Here is a 20127-nt window from a genome sequence, read left to right as displayed (position 1 = left end):
ACTGTTGGATTCATGTGCTTTAAAATATGTGGGACATGCTTTCGATTCCTCTCAGCGCCAAATAAGTATTAAAAGCTTACTTTTGTTGTCATGGAAAACTGGGGAAGGAAAGTTACATAGAGACGGCATATATATATATATATATATATATATATATATATATATATATATATATATATATATATATATATATATATATATATAATTGAAATGAAGTTTCCATACAATGCTAATGCCATTAAACAAATTCAGATAGAACTGCTCGGTTACAACTGAGAAGAAAAGGGGTTAACAGAGGGGCCCGATCACGTTCTCGTGACGCCTGCGGCAGAAAGGATGTTCCACATCCGCCGTCAGGGTCTATGAGTGGTGGCGCTGGCCTATAACACTTTCAGCGTTCTACTAGGAAACATGAATACCCAAGAAAGTGGACGAGGAAACGGCGCCGCGGTAGCTCAATTGGTAGAGCATCGCAGGCAAAATGCGAAGGTTGTGGGATCTTTCCCCACCTGGGGCAAGTTGTTTTTTTATCCCCTTTCATTTCCATTAATGTATCGTTTCTTTTTTTCATTTATTGAGCGCAATTAATTTCCCCTGTTCTCCTTGGTGTCAGTGTTTGTTGGCTTCTTGATCAGTTATAACTGCTGACTTACCAGCAGCACTAAACGCAGTTTAAGTGCGGTCACTGATTTTAGCAAAAATGAATAATTCGCAGCGACTCACGAGTTACTTGAAAGAACGGAAGACCCCTCAGCGCCCGATCTACACTGTAATGGCGTCCACATGGAGTCCATTCTACGACGAAATCTCGGCTTCGAGCGTGACAGAGGCGTTCAGGTAAGCGAACTTACTTTTCAATAATAAAAGACTTTAGGTCAGCGTATGATGATAATGCAAGAATGAAGCCAAGACAATTAACAAAAATATTTTTAGCTAAAATAACGTTTTCATGACATATCCAGAGTTCAAGTTGTGTCAGGGTCTCTCTCGCAATCGTAATCTACATCGTGGTTCTTGGTCAGGTGCTGCTGTGCGCATTTAGACTTTAGAGCTTAGTTTTCCCATTTTGTAATTTTGTAAAGAAAAGTAGACGTATCAATAAAGAGAACGTCAAACTTCCAGCTGTTTGATACACTTCTGTGGCATTGCTGTAATATTTGCGGAATTTCACACCGTAATTAGAAATGAAAAAAAAAAGACCGTGCTGCGATTGTTCAACCATCATGACAGTGATGAGAAATAAATTATCTTGAAATGCATCATAATGGACGGCGCTGCAATTTATTCCCACAAACTAGAGTATTTTTAGATACTAATTGCGCAGTTCACTTCGCATATCCTCGTTCCTTCATAGTTTTGCGCTTTTGCGCTTAGTTTTGCGACCTCTCACAGGTGTTCTTTCTTCACCATCTTCTTGCAGAATTTGCTATTTGTTAAGATATTGCTATTCTTAACATACTCATTGATCTTGTGGTATAAAACTAAATGTACAAGAATGCATAGCAAAAAATAATGAACTGTACCGATATCGGTACCCTGAGTTTCAACGAGTAGAAAACCCCGGAACGTACAAATGCGATTCTCAAGGTAGAGTGAATTACCACACTTGGGGCATTTGTATGGGCCATTGCCAGAAAAGATTATTGTAAAAAAATTACAAAAATCTGTGCTTTCTTTCTACAGAGGATTTACTGAAAATGTGCCACCAGGTCAGCAAAAAACATGCCCACAGTCTGCATACTTTATGCGCGCGGCGTTGGTGCATATTTTTTCTGAAGAAAGTGCACAAAGCATTTGTATTCACAGGAGGCAGGAAGTGTGCAGAAGTTCTGCAGTATGTACACTGTAATCAGAAATAGTTAGTTCATATGATGAGAGTAAATTGTTCGCCTTTTAGCGATTTCCCTCCTGCGAGATGACCTCACTCGCATACACGGGAGCAAAGAATTGGGACCAACACTGCACATCCGTGTGTCCACATTCTAATACTTGCATATAGGATTGGACGACAGTTTTAGATGTGGCGATGGAACCAGATAATCGAAGTAAACAGCTAGAGCATACTCGAGAAAAGTGCATGTTCACGCCGCATTAACACTTGAGAAGGGCCAAATGCGGAATTTCGGAAGAAACCCGATAACCCATGTAAACTAGACACCCAACAAGGAGAAACCATAGGGGTGTAGACAGCCACAGTTTGTGTGCCTCATAACGGTCTCGTCAAAAGATGTGCCGTAGTATAAATTGACTCACCTGCTCGCCCTGACGGAACCCGTCTCTTAAAAATTAACGTAAGGCGTAAATCAATACAGGACACATCCTGTAGGCAGAGTTCTTCGTGCTCAGTTTTTTCATCTGCCTGCTGCAATCAGGGCAAGCGAGAACGTCCTATTTTCTACATAAGTGCTCAATTCTGAGACCCTGCCTAAGCTGAACAAATTAATACAACTTGTCGCGATGGTGTTAGGTCTGAAACTGATATTTCGGCGCAACTGAAAAGAAGTTGGCAACTCTGAATTTTATTATTCTCTGCATGTCACCTGTTGCCGCTTTGTCCTTTATTTTTAATGCATTTCATTCAACCATAGTTGCGAAAATGTGTAATCAAACGTAACAATTTAGGTTTTTTAAACCTGTTCATAATTGTAAGCATCAACTGAACTTGGCATAGAAATTAAATGAAGGCTTCATGCAAGGGTCCGCAACTCTTCAGACTGTTCCATTCCTTTTCTTTAGGACCGTGCTTATGCCGGACCTATTCATCTCGAAAGTGCACCTGTACAACAAGGACAGCTATTTTGACGACTTCAGAAATTTGCCAGCGAATTTACTGAGACGACCACCGAATCTTAAGGGCAAGAATATTTACTTCTTTAACTTGGTGAGAAAGCTTCAATACAGCATTCCCCTGTCGTATGGCCAGAATAAAAGCAGAATATATGAACGATAGAATGCGCGTAATAATAACTTAACAGTGTCTCGTAGTCACTGCATGGCTGCGGTAGTAAAAACAGAAGCTGCATTCACAAATGCTACGCTGACCCTCGATTCACTTTACGCCTCTTATAGCGTGTGTGTAAAACTTGAACATCGTGAAATTTTTGTGACTTCTGCTATGACTTACATCACATGCGGCAAACGCAAGCGTAGCCCTCGATATATGTTTTCGTTATTGAGAATGGAGCAGTGCTCTTTCTTTCTTTTCTTTTGGGGGGGGGGTGAAGCGGGGGCATGGCTTGAGACACTGTATAGAAGAGTTCTAGGGGACGTCTGCTCTCTCGATTGACTAACTGTATTTTATGTGAGCACACTTCAACACATTAGAAGCTAGAAGCTGCTTCATACTATGAGCATGGCCGAAGTAGGGCACGCTACGCAGTAGTGATTCTCATGCGGGCACCTGGGTATATTCTATGCCATGTCTTTTTTTTGCGCGTGAGCCTATAAGCCCCCACTTCTGAAGATTCGCAATGCCGGTGTATGAAGCTCGGCGATAAAAGTTGGCGCAGCACCAAGGCGGAGGCCAGTGGCGCAGCTGTCACGGCGAATGATGGATGACACAGAAAAGAACAGGCAACCGGCGCTGCGGATGACGTCGTCGGTACAGTTGGCGTGGCGCGGAGCGCTTGGCTTCAGCGCTTGATACAACTCGGCGCTCAGAGAGGCGCGTAATCAGTTCTGCATCGGCGCTTGGAAACAAAAAAAAACTTAAAAATGAAATTATAGGGTTTTACGTGCCGAAACCACGATCTGATTATGAGGCAAGCCGTAGTGCGGGACTTCAGAAATTTGGACCACCTGGGGTTCCCCTAAATCTGCCCCTAAATATAAGTACACGGGTGTTTTCGCTTTCCTCCTCCCATCGAAATGCGGCCGCCGGGGCCGGGATTCGATCCCTCGCCCTCGTGCTTAGCAGGTCAACACCATAGCCACAATTGGAAAGAATAGTCGGTGCTCCATGGCTGTGAAGCAGTAGGAACGGTGTGGGTGCTTTTCGTGATCTTGCAGCTGAACGCGAGCTAGAATGACCGAGATGGCAACGGCAGCGCCGTATGGAACAGTCTGGAACAACATTCTAGATTGTTATAGAAGTCACTCTGGTCAGAAGATGAAGAAACGGCAGCAGCGGAATTTAGTAAATGAAATGTAAAATAAAGTAGTCATTTAATAATGTACGTAACTGTGCTGCCTTGAAGTGGGCTGAAAAATAAGAGAAATATTCCGACAAACGATAACATAAACAATAAGAGAATAATGAGATAAACTCTGACGGCAGAAATGAGAGAAACTACGCTTACGCGAAATACGGGCTCACTTCGGGAAACGAAGGTCGTTTTCCTAAGGTGCCTGTAAAAGTGTCCGTGCAACAGCGATACTTGCAGTCTATGGCGTTAAAATATGAAAACCGATAATGATGTCATATTTAGCAAGGATGAGCGCATCATGCAAACATGATTTACGTACGCTTCTTAAGAGCGAAGAAAATTTTGCTGGTATGAATGCCTCGTTTGCACCCATACCATGTTTCTGTGATGGTGCATCCCATTATAGGCTTAGAAACATTGGATTTCTCTACTTCACACTCAAGAACGGTGGCGTTTTCCCTGTTTTATGTGTTTCCCATTGCAGCTGTGGCTATGTCGAGCTGTTAGACCCATGTCAGAAATCGAAACATTTATAGAGCATAGAAATGAACACAAAAGTACATTCCTGGGATCACAATGAGGCACGCCTTAGTGGGGAACTGCGTATTAACCTTGACCAGCTGGGATTCCTTAAGGTGCGCCCAATGCACCGTGCACGATCGTTCTCGCATTCCACCCCCATTGGAATGCGTCCCCCGCAGCCGCGACGGAACCCGTGAGCCCAAGCTCGGCTGCGCAACGCCATAGCCACGGAGCTACCATGGCGTGTTGTGTAAATGAAGTTCGGGGCACGAGAAGTGGGATCAGTGTACTATAAATGCTCTTTCGATACCAACCACCATTGACTTCCGCGTAGCAATGTGCGGGCGTGAATGATAACGTCTAATAACGTGACATCAACTCCCCTCCGTGTACCGTGGCAACGCACGCAGTTCACTGCACTGAAGCACGCCAGCGACCTGGACAAGATGCGGAACGAGGGCGTCAAGACGGCGGCGTTGTCCGTTTCCGTGGGTCTCTACGGCCGCTGGTACTACGTCGGCAGTGAAGTACGGATGGGGTTGCAGAACTACGCGGCCGGGGACCCCTGTTACCATCCGAAGATGGACCACCAGCGCGCTAGCATCGCCAAGGTACGTGCGTGCGCCCGTAATTACAACGAAATGCGACTCTTCGGTGAATGGAAGGGTTTGGTGGTTCTGCGTCTCTGTGCCCTGCAAGAGACCGCTTGACGAACACCTTGTTGAAACTGCAGCGTCCCCAACGTTCGTGCAAAAACCGTACGTGGCTGCCTTAAGTGCTTGAAACATTGGAGATTTTCTTCATACGTTCTTCTTCAAAATATTTCATTGAAATGCTCTGTAATATTAATTATTTTTACTAAAAACCTTTGTCAAAAGTAGACATGCTAGTTTGCCTGTGATGGCCATGACCACTACTGGCTATTTGAAGAACAGGCCATGGCCAAAGTTCCAAGTCACTGGGGAATTAAAATACCTCTTGCACTCATTATCATGGGTGCCATAAAAACTCGAGCACACAGCCGAAAGACGTTTTCGGTTAGCACGACGAGTAGGCCGTGCACTTCTGACAAAGTTTGCACAGCAAACAGTATATGTGCATCTTCTACTACAAAGTGCTTGAAGCGGGTTTAAAGAGTGCTTGTGGCGCTGGTATTAAAAGGTCGCTGTTTCGCCCGAAAGGCGAAGCATCGATTGTGATAGCAAATTATTGGATAGCAATACAAAATAAGGATAGTAGTTCTATCTGCTGTATAGAGTTGTAAACATAGGCATACTAATTAAATTGACAAGCATGGTGTCGCGCGAGCACAAGCAAGCATCAGCGCACCTTACTCGATGACAGCGGAAACTGGCTGTCAAAACGCTGGAGTAAGAAATCGAGGCAGCAGCAGTCACCGAATTTACCTTCGTGCTGCCTCTCACATATCAAAGCGAACTAAGCCGCGAATATACAGCGCTCTGTCCCCGTCACAGATGGCTTGCAAGATATTGTGGCCGGGAGTAGAACCCCCCCCCCCCCCCCCCCCATTACCTACTCTCCCCTCAGAGCGTAGAGCGCGAGCCTAGCTCTATAAAAAAAAATAGCATCGAATGGGTAAATGATCATTATCGCCTCGTTGATCGCGGGAAGCGTGTGCCCTGTGACGGTTTTAGTTGCCTGGTTCTGTACATTGAACGGCGAATTTAAAACTGTCTAAATACCGCCCTGCTAATACCAATGGACGCATGCTGAAAATTTTTTGAGAGTTTAATTCTCTGTGGGATTGTACTGAACAGATAGAAGTGCAAAGGCATGTATCGGAGTGCATTGCAATATTGGCAGTGTTATGGCGTATTTCAAAAATTAAACTGCAGTAATTCATTGAAGCTCAGCCCATGTTTAAAGATTCAGCAATGCGCCAGAACAAAGCTCTAAAATTTGAAATCAGAGCATTCTGTAGTTCGAACATCCTATCAGTTGTCAAATACTTCGTGGCGATGTGGTTTTAAATCTAGTGTTACATAGCTTGTGGTGAGGGTAATTGAAGCTGCAATTAACTGTATCGGCGCTGAATATTTCAGACAGCTAGAGCGTCAAGCACTAGCTGTCTAGATGTGCCACTAGTTATCACACTGTTCCTAGATGTGACACAGATAAGTAAAATATATCTCATATCAGAAAGGAACACCGAAAGAGGGCAGTGCATGAGCGAGATTTGAGACTTCAGGCAAACAATAGAAGGGGAGGAAATACAAGATTCCAAGCATTCGTAAAATTTAAAATGAATGCATTAAGATATGGAGACTTCTCTGTATTTTATATCTGCTCTAAAGATGAAAGTGGGAAATGAGTGGAACTACTTCGTAAATTTACAAAGTACAATAAAATGTTATTTGCGCTATGAAGTATGCCAGACAATTTCGTCTTATCTTATGAGTTCACAGTGGAAACTTGTGTGCAAACGATATTGCTAGGTACACAGAGTATATTATTTATACATCTCCATGCTTGGAGTGACGCCTCACACCGGCAAAAATGCCGAGAGCCAGTCGAGCTACACTAATCCATTTACAACGAAATTAGGAAGACCCACTAAGCTTCAACAAAAGGCACTCCCTCACCAGAACAGGAATTCGCCTCCCTGGTACAGTATTCGGCCACTCCTTCCCAAATGACACATTCTATCAACCAATGGTCCTCAGTCCCCAGCAGCTGCGGAGCAACTGACCAAGGTGGCGGCGAGACCTGTAACGCAGCAGTGGGTGCTAAGAATCTCTGGACCCGGACAGGCCGACAATGGAAACTGACCCTCGTCACGTTCAACAGTCGAACCCTCTCGAGTGACGCTAGCTTAGCAGCACTTTGAGGAATTATCGGGCATTGTTTGGGATATGATTGGCCTTAGTGAAATTAGAAGGACTGGTGAGATTTATACAGTGCTGACTAACGGCCGTGTCCTCTGCCATAGAGGTCTGCCAGACAGAAGCTATACGGGGTAGGATCCCTAATCCATAAAGACATGGGCAACATTCACGACTTCCAAAGCATTAATGAGAGTGTAGCAGTAGTAATAAAACTTAATAAGAAGCATAAAATAAAGGCAGTACAAGCCTACGCTCAAACCTTCAGTCACTATGACGATGAAATAGATCACTTTTATGATGTTGAATTAGCGATGAGAAAAGTGAAAACTTAGCTTACTGTAGTCATGGGCGATTTAAAAGCAAAGATGGGGTAAAGCAGGCTGGTGAACAAGCAATTGGCAACTACGGTATGGATTCTCAGAACACTACAGGAGAGTTGTTAATAGAATTCGCAAAAAGGAACAAGCTGCGAATGATGAACACCTTTTTCAGGAAGCGTGTCAATAGAAAGTGGGCCTGGAAATGCCCTAATGGTGAAAGAATAATGAAATAACTTTCATACTTTCTGCTGATCCCAGCATAGTGCAGGATGTAGAACTGTTATGTAAGGTAAAGTGCAGTGATCATAGGTTAATGAGGTCTAGGATTCACCTCCATATGAAGACAGATAGATTAAAATTGGTGAAGAAGGAAGAGACCAACCTAGACGCAGTAAAGTTGCCCCGTTCAGGCTGGTACTAGCCCAATTCAGGCTCATAGTCGCAAACACATATGAAGCCTTACAACAGAGAGATGAAGGTGACATATACGAGATGAATGGAACCGTAACTCGGCTAGCTTCAGACGCAGCAATTGAAGTGGGAGGTAAGGCACCAAGGCAACCAGTAGGTAAGCTCTCCCAAGTAACGAAGGACCTAATAACGAAAAGACAAAGAATGAAAGTGTCCAACTTAAGAGATCAGATATAATTCGTAGAACTTTCAAAATTGGTCAACAAGGAGAAAATAAGAGATATTCGAAAGTATAATGTGAGAATGGCCGAGAAAGCACTCAAAAATGGACGCAGCCTGAAATCATTTAGAAGAAAACTTCACATAGGACAAGCCAAGACATATGCACTGAAAGATACGCAGGGTAATATCACCAGCAATTTTGAAGATATAGTAAAAGCAGTGGAGGAATTGTATATTGACTTGTACAGTACCCAGAGCAGCCACGATACCTCCATTCAAAGTAGTAATGAACAGATTTCAGAGGCTCCTTCTATAACTGGCCATGAAGTTAGAAGGGCCTTGCAAGACATGAAACGGGGAAAAGCGGCAGGAGAATATGAAATAACATTCGATTTAAGCAAAGATGGAGGCGATATGCTTGAAAAGCTTGTGGTTCTTTATACGAAATATCTCACGATTTCAAGGATTCCAGAAAACTGGAAGAATGCCAATATTATACTAATCCACTAAAGGGTGACGTTAAAGAACTGAAAAATTATAGGCCCAATAACTTACTTCCCGTATTGTATAAAATATTCACAAAGATAACTTCCAATAGAATAAGGGCAACACTGGACTTCAGTCAATTAAGAGAACAGGCAGGCTTCAGGAAAGGATACTCTATAGGGGATTATATCCATGTCATCAATCAGGTAAGCGAGAAATCTGCAGAATACAATCATCCTTTCTATATGGCTTTCATAGATTACGAAAAGGCATTAGATTCAGTAGAGATACCAGCAGTCATAAAGGCATTACGTAATCGAGGCGTACAGGAGGCTTACGTAAATATCGTGAAAAATATCTCCAGGGATTACACAGTTACCTTAATTATCCACAAGAAAAGTAGAAAGATACTTGTAAAGAAAGGAGTCAAGCAAGGAGACACAATCTCTCCAATGCTATTCACTGCACGCTTGTAAGAAGTGTTCAAGCTATTAAACTGGGAAGGCTTACGAGTGAGGATCAATGGCGAATATCTCAACAACCTTCGGTTTGCAGATGACATTGTCCTGTTCAGCAACACTGAGGACGAATTACAACAAATGATAGAGGGCCTTAACATAGAAAGTCTAAGACTTGGGTTGAAGATCAATATGCAGAAGATAAAAATAATGCCGAATAGCCTGGAAAGGGGACGAGAGTTTAGGATCGCCAGTCAGCCTCTAGAGTCTGTGAAAGAGTACGTTTACCTAGGTCAATTACTCACTGGGGACCCTGATCATGAGGAGGAAATTTACAGAAGAAGAAAAATGGGTTGGAGCGCATACGCCAGACATTGCGAGATCCTGACTGGAAGCTTACCATTATCGATCATTAAGAAAGAAAGTTATACAATCAGTGCATTCTACCGGCGATAACATATGGGGCAGAAACTTGGAGACTGACAAAGAAGCTTGAGAACAAGTTAAGGATCACGCAAAGAGCGATGGAACGAAGAGTGTTAGGTGTAACGTTAAGAGACAGGAAGAGAGCGATGTGGATCGGAGAGCAAGCGGGGATAGCTGATATTCTTATTGGCATAAAGAAAAAGAAATGGAGCTGGGCAGGTCATGTAATGCGTAGGTTAATAAATGGTGGACTATTAGGGTTACAGAATGGGTATCAAGAGAACGGAAGCGTAGTCGAGGATGGCATAAGACTAGGTGAGGTGATGAAATGAAGAAGCTTGCAGGCGCTAACTGGAATCGGCTGGCGCATCACAGGGTCAATTTGAGATCACAGGGAGAGGCCTTCGTCCTGCAGTGGACATAATATAATCTGATGATGATGCCATTTAAGTGATAGGAGCTCGTTAACATATTGCCAAACGGATGCCTCTTGTATTTTGTAAAAGGAAGATGGAAGCATGGGCGCATGAGCTTGAATTTTAAACCAGCTGCTTGACAAGCAAGGTGCTATAGGGGACGTCTGGCATAGCAGCCACTGAGCTATGTTGCCACAAGATATCTTATCTGACTAAAGTCGCTCTATTAAGATTATCTCGTTTTTCTAACAATGTTCAGTCCAATAATCAGTAAGGCGACACTCATGAAAAAAATGTACATTTGTACGAAATTTCCGAGAAAGCAAATAGCCAACGGATATTTACGTTATGGTAATTTCAGAGGGAAAGGCTAACTCGAAGCCTTCAGTTTTTCAACTGTTGCACTACATCAGAAGTCTATCGAATCATGACTTTAAAAACAGGTTTACGTAACTTTTTTTTAAATCTCACGCATACTGCCGTTTTTTTGTGTAGCTGGTAGAGATTAGTTGAGATCACATCAAAATATTAAGTTGGCAGCTTAAGCATAGGCTCAAGGATGCGTGATCAGGCTAGTCATGTCACACTTTTGTAACCGCCGAAATTGACTGCAGGTGTGCAAGGACCCAAAGTACAGGGATGTCCACGAAAGCGAAATGTGGAACTGCAGTTACGTCGTGGATGAGAAGATGTTCAAGACCTTTGTCTACGGCACACTCGAGACACTACAGTACAAGGTAATTAGCGTCTCCGGCGCAAATGAGTCGAGCGTTTGAATTTATTTTCTTCAAGGTCGCTTTATTGTTGAAGTCACCAGAGACTGTTGTGAATGGCCATTGTTGAACTGACATAGCCACCATCATCGTAATCTACGGGACGACAAATAACCCCTCGCTCAGACATCGCTTACCCTTGACCTGCAAAAACAAAACCAGTCATGCGCATGCCGAATTCCAAATTGCATCACTCAAAAAGTTCACAGCCACTTGATGTCGACTATATATTTTTTCAGCTCGCACTAATTCTCGAAATTTATAAAAGACCGATGGTATGTGCTCTATGAATTACAGTTGAACCCCGGTTTTGCGAACCCCAATTTTGCGAATTTCTACATTTTACGAATGAGAAGAAAGGGGTTAACCTAGGGTCCCGATTTTTATTAATCATATCACAATAAGCCAACAAACAAAGAATTCCATGCAAGAACAACACAGGGGTGATTACTTGTAATTACCAATTGAAATAACGAACTTATAAATTAATGGAGTTGAAAGTGTATGAAAGAAAAACTTGCCGCAAGTGGGGAACGATTGAATGAACGGCTTGAATGAACATTAGATTTGTGGACAAGACAGCGGGTCCCGAGCGTATAAGGCCGCACATTGGGCCAGTTTGATGTATTTTTCTACGGTCGAAAGAAAATCAATTTCACGAGTTGGTACATATACATGAAACAACAGCAGGTTCCTCACTGTAATCGCAGATAAGAAAAAATATAACCGAAAAAGGGAAAGAAGATATGGTGACATCGAAAATTACTGAACTTCCCCAAACATGACGTTAGTTAATAATGGCTAATGTGTTACCTGTGTCGACAGGTGTTGATCATTTTTGTTTAAAATCAGACTAAGTTCGTTCCCTCATTTTCTTATTACGTCAATTTTATACAACCGGCAATATTAACTGTCTGAATTTGCTGCCTTACTTGCCAAATACATTATTGCTTATATATCCTTATCTTATTAGTAGCCTACGTGGAAACATAATGGTTCATAATGCACTGGCACACAATCACATGTACAGCCTCGTCCACTCTTAGGGTGAACACGGCTCACCGTGGCCGCGCTCCGCGGGGCGCCAGTGCGTCCGGCGCGGCGGCGCATCGAAGTGAAGCGGCGCAGGCGCACACGGACCCAGGGGAGGTGCTTCGCGTCGTCTGAATTTGCTGCCTTACTTGCCAAATACATTATTGCTTATATATCCTTATCTTATTAGTAGCCTACGTGGAAACATAATGGTTCATAATGCACTGGCACACAATCACATGTACAGCCTCGTCCACTCTTAGGGTGAACACGGCTCACCGTGGCCGCGCTCCGCGGGGCGCCAGTGCGTCCGGCGCGGCGGCGCATCGAAGTGAAGCGGCGCAGGCGCACACGGACCCAGGGGAGGTGCTTCGCGTCGTCTGCTACGGGGCTGTAGCGCGTCGCCTCTTACTTTGCTGTAAAGTACACTTCGCTACACTTAGGTGACTGAGTGCCCGAGGCGGCATTGCAGGAAGCAGCACTTCACTAACTGGTGCATTTTCCAGTAACCTAAAGAATGGCTATGGGAGTCATTTGCCAGGACATTGTAACAACTGTCACTGCACTCCCATATTTGAAAAAACAAAATTCATAGGAAAAGGAAAAGGTAAGAGGGAAAGGGAAATAATAGAGGCTTATTACATTAGAAAGGAAGGAGATAAATGTGTAAGCGCTCCCTCTGTTGCCTTGCCGGAAAAAGAAATAGCATTTTTGGATGAAAGATTATGATGTAACTGATTTGCAGATGTTTTTGCGACTGGTGTGCGCGCGCCTATGCTGAAAAGAATATAAATGGCTGGAGAATTTCAAATAAGCTTCCAGTTGGCAGTCAGACTGTGGTATTTGTTTCCTCGTGTCCTTGTTTTATTCGCACTGTTTAACCTCAGTTCCAGATCTTGTTCAGGTGCCTATAATCAACGCAAAATGTGGTGCTGCCATCCTTTTCCTTCACCAGCACAACTGTGGAGGCCCAAGGGCTGTGTGAAGGCTGAATAACGCCACGATGAAGCATGTCGTTGACTTGTTCGTCAATTACACCACGTTCAGCGCGAGAAACTCGGTATGGACGCTGACGTAGGGGTGCATGGGTGCCGGTGTCTGTTTAGAACGATGGTGGATGTGCGCCCTAAAAAACATTGCTTATTATCAAACGAAACATCAGAAATCGGTCGATGAGCTGCAAGCGTTGGGTACGCTGGGCAGGCGAGAGTTTGGGATCAATTGACGGAAGGAACTCCTCTAAGGAGGACGAATCGATGGTGCTAAGAGGAGTAACGCTATCGACGAGAAGATTTAAACTGTCGTCAGGCAGTTGAGTACAGCACACGGAATCAATATAGTGAAGCCGACCTGTTCATTCACCAAGAAATAATGTGGCTGGGGAAGAAAACCGATTTGTGACCTAAATGGCGCTGCACGAGTTTTCGACAGCGAGAACTGCAAAAGGGAGGATGAAGTTTTTGCGAGAGATGAAGGCTTCGGAGGGCGCAGACAGGGCGGTGCAAGAGGGCGCATAGCCGCAAGAAAGTGGCAGAAAAACAGCAGACATAGGAGGTATGTCAGTATCCGCGGCAATGACCACTCGAGAAGAAGGTAGGTGGCTTGTCAGATGAGGCGTCACGCAACGGCGATAACTCAAGTTCGGCACACGCACAGTTGTCAACAACGGCATGGTTACTAACGAGAAAGTCCCAACCCAAAATAACATCGTGTGACCATGGTGAAAAAAATACATATTCGACTACGTACAAAATGTCCTGAATGACAAGGCGAGCTGTGAATGCCACTGAAAGTTGGATGTGGTGCGCGGTTGCAGTACGCAGGGAGAAGTAGGAAAGCGGGATCGTTATCTTTAACTTGGGGCACAGTTCTCCACTAAGAACAGACACAGCGGCTGTAGTATAGACGAGTGCTTGCACAGAAACACCTTCGATATTAATAGTTACTTCGTTCGCAGGTAGGAATCGAGGCCTTGAAGTTGTTGACACGAGTGCAGTTCTTGCCTCCGGAACTGCGATGGATATTTTTGCGCTTGAACGGGCGAGAGGCGACGAAACATAGGAGGAAGTGAACGGTGACGTGTTGAGGGCGACCGATGCGTGTCGTAGCCACATCGAGTCAGTGAGCAGATGTTCAACGCTGAGTGGGAGGAGATCGGGTGCGGTGGCCCGAGACGTAAGTAGCCTTGGTTGTCTGCACCCGCACTAGGACGGAAGTCACGACGACGACAGAAACGTGCGACATGGCCAGGTAGACAACAGAAGTAGCAGATAGGCTTGTTGTCCCGGGTGCGCCAAGGATTAGGGGACGGCGGTGCGGGACGGCGAAAAGGTGGCGGGTTCATGCGAACAGGCGCACGCGCAGGGTAGAAGTCATTTGCAGGTCGACCAGGATCCGCGCCAAGTGGTATTGCTGCTGACTGCCTACGTGCGCCTTCAGCATAGGTCAGAGGAGCGGAAACAGGCGAATGCTGGTAGGCGGTTGGCATCGCCTCAGAAATTTGTTCCTGTGGCTTGCCGTAGCGTCGGAGCAAGTGCCTGTGTGGAGTCCGGGATGCAGGGAACAAGGGACAATTGTCGGGCCACTTTTTCTCGGACAAACTGCCGGATTTTATGCATTAGCATTGTGGTGTTAGTAGAAACGGCACCCACAGTTAATGCTGACATTTTGGCCGTGTCAGAGTTCGGGACTCGTGTAGAAATGCGCTGTTTCCGCAATTCGTCGTAGCTCTGGCAGTACTGAACGACGTCCATGACACATTGGGGATTTTCGGCAATGAGCATCTGGAAGGCGTCGTCCTCGATCCCCTTCAGGATGTGTCTGATTTTATCAGCTTCTGACATAGCAGGACTGATGCGACGGCAGAGGTCGACAATATCGTCAATGCAGCACGTGAAGTTTAGCCGGATTGCTGGGCGCGACCGCCTAAGCGCTGTCCATCGCGGAGCTTGCGAACAACGGGTCAGCCGAAGAGTTCCCCGAAGCTCGTTTTAGAGGACCACCAGTTGGCAATGTCAGCTTCGTGGTTGTGGAACCACAGCTGAGCCACACCCGCCAGGTAAAAGTTGACGTTGGTCAGTTTGTTGCCGTCGTCCCACTTATTGTGGGCGCTTAGCCGCTCATACGAAGCGAGCCACTCGTCAATGTCATGCTCGTCGGTGCTGTTAAACATGACAGGATCTCGCTGCCTCAGTACTCCTGAGCAGGAGACTACCGGTGGTGCGGTAGCATCTTGCGGTGACACGTCGGTAGGCATTGCCGAGGCTGGGGGTAGAGTCCCGGTAAGGAGTTACAGGATGAAAAATGGAACCTGCAGTCCCCACTAATTGATAGTACACGTTTAGATGCGCTCGGCCTTTTATATTAATGCACAGAGACAGGCAACGGCCGAGCGGACCGAGCTCAAGCACTAACAACAACCACAGTCTTCGTCTTCTGCTCTAGCCCGTACTGGTCACTACAGTTAATTCAGTTAGTAAGCGAATGTTTTCAAGTTTATATGGCCGACAAAACTACTATCCTTGCTTTGCTTAGCTGTCAACTAATCTGCTATCATAATCGAAGGTTCGCCTTTCGGGCGAAACTGCGGCTTTCTTTGACCACGTAGCTCAGTACTGGCGGCGAGGAGTTACGTAGTCGCCATCTATCGGAAGCGCCTCGCTGGCGTAGTATGAGGGATCACGCGGCGCGCTCCTCGTAGGTTTTGCTGTCAGCGCTCACTGAAAACACCACGCACGAGCTCTCCCGGACATTTCTGTAAGTACTTTCGAAACGAGAGAGGTTTTTACTGTCTAAATAATAATCTTGGGCAAACTGAAAGCACAGAATCGTTTACAGACGCTATCTCTACCGAATACGTACAGTGAACGCCACTGCGCGCGGTCGCCGCGATGGAGTCTCTCGAACCGGCTTCTTGCGTGAAAAGTAGCCAAACGCTGAGAGTAAACTATGTGAAATATATTGTTAGAGTGGGCTGTCCGTATAACCAAATGGGGCATAACAGAGTGAAGCCTCAATGCAGCGATCGCACGGGTTCGCAGCGACCGACTGCGCATCTGCATGCATGTCCACGCACGATGTTTTGCTTTCGCTGTGGGCCCGTTTTCGCACTGCAGAAAAACTGATGATGTATCGCAGATGCTGAGTACTGTACTCTCCATATTGAATAGCTTCAGGGAAAACGCTCTAGACAGGCTACAAATCTTGCATTTAGTGTACAACAGAGTCCAGCATTATAATATAATTTTACCTGTGTCCTCGTGCCAGCATTCGTCAGTACCACCACAGAATGATACAGGACCTATTCGCTGTGAATAGTGCTTATAGATAGTAATTTTTTCTAAGACAAAGAGTAGTATTGCTTAAGAGCATAATTGAAAGTAGGCATGTTGTGATATTTGTGATTTGCATTGTTTGGCTGTAATATTGTTTTCCAATGTTTGTGTTTTTTGTCCCTTGATTACATTTTCTGTATATTCATTCTTCCTTGGACTCAAGTGAGTCGGCAGCATTTATAAATAAATTTCAGAAATGTAACTATCCACCACATCATGCAACACCATGAAACCTAGTTCGAAATGAAGTGCTGCTGTTCTTAATTTGGTCATCAGGCCCATGATGGTATTACTGAATGTTTGGGCTGTCCCACTTGACTGCAATGGCAGCTTGCACTAATACCATGCTCTTAGTGTGCTCACTATATCTTACAGTTAAATGTTTTAAGCAAATATTTGTGCAAATTTCAGGCTGATATTTACCAATACTACCTGTGTAATTTCTTCACCATTCTATAATTACATTTTTATTTTTAAATGAAAAGCCTTACTCGGGTAACCTGTCTTGTTTTCTTGGTGCAGTATTGAAGCATTCCAGCTGTCCAGCAAATGCAGATGGTACAGTTGCAGGAAGGATACTGCCACCACTGTAACTCCTGTGTCTGCGAGATGGATAAACTGTGATCTGAAGTGCCCACCAGGATCCATGCAGGCCAGCATGTGTTTCAATTTCATTTATGCCCTCAGAGCTCGTGAACATTCAAGCTGAAGCAACATCTGCACACTCACACTGCCAGAAGGCCATTTCAGTGCCCTTCCCTTCGTGCTCTCAGAGCTTGTCACAAGTTATTCTAAAGCTTATGCGTCCACAGAAGTGAGATGCCATTTCATTGCCATTTATGCCCTAGGAGCTTCACGGTGAAGTCTACATTGAAGGAACACCTGTACACCCACACAGGCAAAAGGCCATTTCAGTGCCCTTCGTGCCCTCAAAGCTTCTCACAAAAGAGTACTCTGAACCAGCACCTGCACACCCACACAGGAGAGAGGCCATTTAAGTGCCCTGCGTGCCCTCAAAGCTTCTCACTAAAGAGTCATCTGAACCAGCACCTGTGCACCCACACAGGTGAGAAGCCATTTCAATGCCCTTCGTGCCCTCAGAGCTTCTCACGAAAGAGTCATCTGAAGCAGCACCTGTGCTCCCACACAGGTGAGAAGCCATTTCAATGCCCTTCATGCCCTCAGAGCTTCTCACAAAAGGGTACTCTGAACCAACACTTGCACACCCACACAGGCGAGAGGCCATTTGAGTGCCCTGCGTGCCCTCAAAGCTTCTCACTAAAGAGTACTCTGAACCAGCACCTGCTCACACATACAGGTGAGAGACCATTTCAATGCCCCATGTGCCCTCAAAGCTTCTCACTAAAAAGAACTCTGAACCAGCACCTGCGCACCCACACAGGTGAGAGGCCATTTCAGTGCCCTGTGTGCCCTCAAAGCTTCTCAGTAAAGAGTACTCTAAACCAGCACCTGTGCACTCACACAGGCGAGAAACCATTTCAATGCCCTTCGTGCCCTCAGAGCTTCTCACGAAAGAGTCACCTGAACGAGCACCTGTGCGCCCACACAGGTGAGAAGCCGTTTCAGTGCCCTTCGTGCCCTCAGAGCTTCTCACGAAAGAGTCATCTGAACCAGCACCTGTGCACCCACACAGGTGAGAAGCCATTTCAATGCCCTTTGTGCCCTCAGAACTTCTCACAGAAGAGTACTCTGCACCGGCACTTGCGCACCCACACAGGCGAAAAGCCATTTCAATGCCCTTCATGCCCTCAAAGCTTCACACGAAAGAGTACTCTGAACCAACACCTGTGTACTCACACAGGTGAGTAGCCATGTGACCTCTGAGCTTCTCACAGAAGAATGCTCTGAACCAACACCTGTGCACCCACACAGGAGAGAAGCCATTTCAGTGCCCTTTATGCCCTCGAAGCTCACAAAAGTCGACATGGAGGGTTCACCTGCAATTCCGCTAATGTGAGAGGCTGTTTCAGAGCCCTTGATGTCCTGAGAACTTGTGGAAGTGTGCATTAAACCAACAGCCACGCATACACACAGGCGGGTGGCCATTTCAGAGCCCTGCATGCCCTCAACAATCCTCAAAACTCCTGACTGAAGAATCACGTGTGCATCCACTCAGCAAAAGGCTGTGTCAGTACTCGGAGGTATCATGGAAGTTTGCACTGAACTTCCACTAATGTTAGAGGCTGTTTCAGGCCCTTCATGTCCTGAGAACTTGTAGAAATCTGCACTGAACCAATACCCGCTCCTGTACACCAAGACCGTAGTGAACGATCACCTGTGTATCAGAGTCGCCATTTCAGGGCTCTTCATGTCCTGAGAGTTACTTGCAGAAGTTCACATTGAACTGACACATGCACAACCCACATAAGCGAGAGGGCCTTTCAGTGCCACTTATACAGTCAAACCTTCGGACATAAAAGCCACCTCAACAGGCACCTTGTCACAAGTGCACCAGGCACATGCAGTGCAACATCGCTGAGTTCAGTGCACACCTCATTGTTCCTTCTTGATTTTCGTATTTTCTTTAGCTTTTTTCATGGAAGCTCAGTGTATGTGTATGCCTGTAGTTCTATACTAGCATGAATCATTTTAAGTCTTCTCTTTTCATTATTATGATGTTTAAGCTCTTTGTCCTGCATACAAGCACTCCTTTCTACACTGAAGCATGTAACTGCTCATTACTAAACCAGTTGTGGGAGTTCGTTCAGCGTGCTAAATAAAATTTGGGGTTGGGTATTGTTAAATATTTATATTTCAATACTTGCACTAATAACATGTAATGTTTCAATTCATTTGTATTTATTGTGCTGAACACTTCAAGAGAATTAGAGTGGCGATTTACTGTTGCTATGTAATGCAGCTAAAACCTTTTCTCCGGAATTGAAATTATGCAATTATGTGCTTTTTTGATTCCTACTGTGATTCAACTGGTTTCAGTGATACAAAATACACTGCTATGAAATTTTTTTGCTCGTAAACATCTGTGCAGACCTTTGAGAATCTTGAAAATCGCTTCATAATAAAACATTGTTCTCATGGATTGAAGGTCCATTAATTTATATGCATCCCTAACCCTTTCAGTGTCATTTCTTCCCCCCAAATAATATAGAAGAAACAATGACTTATTTTCGGTTATTTGGAAGGGAAGAAATGACATGGATAATGGCACATGCACTCTTAGTATGGTCCTCACACTCATGTTTTCGTTTTCTATAACCTACTTAAGCCTTTGAGGGTCGATTTTTTTCGCCATATGCGACCGCCCAGGGTCGATTTTTCCCACAGGTTTCAATTCTTCATAGGGACTTATTTAGAAAAAAATTTACCGTAATTTTCTAGGGTGACCGTAAAGTGAGAAAAAAATCTTTTGCTTTGGTATATATGTACTCTTCATTCATGAATAACAAGAAGGAAATAAACTTATAAGAATTAAAAATGTGATGCAGTTGAGCAGTGCCGTCACACGGCGCACGGCTGGCGCGCCGGAGCCGCTGCGCACACCTCGCCGGTCTGCGCATTCCAGAGGAGTGACGTCATAGCCGCGGCAGACGCGCCGGCGCATGCACAGCTATGCACCTCCATTGCGCAGTAGCCAAGTCTGACGCTGCGCCGCAGCCGCTTGATGCGCCTCTCATTTTGTGTGCATGCGCAGAGGTATCAGTGGGGTATACATATAGTGGGGCGTTTGCCAGTGTGGTATAGCCATAGAGAAGGA

General features: G+C 45.1%; 1 protein-coding gene across 1 annotated transcript; it reads left to right on the top strand.

Annotated features, from left to right (window-relative positions):
• The first annotated feature begins 17210 nt into the window (after nt 1–17210).
• LOC142558331 (uncharacterized) lies at nt 17211–19409 on the top strand. The gene is made up of 2 exons (XM_075670478.1): nt 17211–17961; nt 19402–19409. Exons 1-2 carry the CDS (start codon nt 17211–17213, stop codon nt 19407–19409), a joined length of 759 nt encoding a protein of 252 aa, XP_075526593.1.
• The last annotated feature ends 718 nt before the right edge of the window (nt 19410–20127 follow it).

The sequence above is a fragment of the Dermacentor variabilis genome, chromosome 9 (genome assembly GCF_050947875.1).
Source record: "Dermacentor variabilis isolate Ectoservices chromosome 9, ASM5094787v1, whole genome shotgun sequence".
NCBI classification, from domain to species: Eukaryota; Metazoa; Arthropoda; class Arachnida; order Ixodida; family Ixodidae; genus Dermacentor; species Dermacentor variabilis.
The sequence above is the reverse complement of the archived record's forward strand: the minus strand, read 5'-3'. Positions and strand labels throughout refer to the sequence as shown.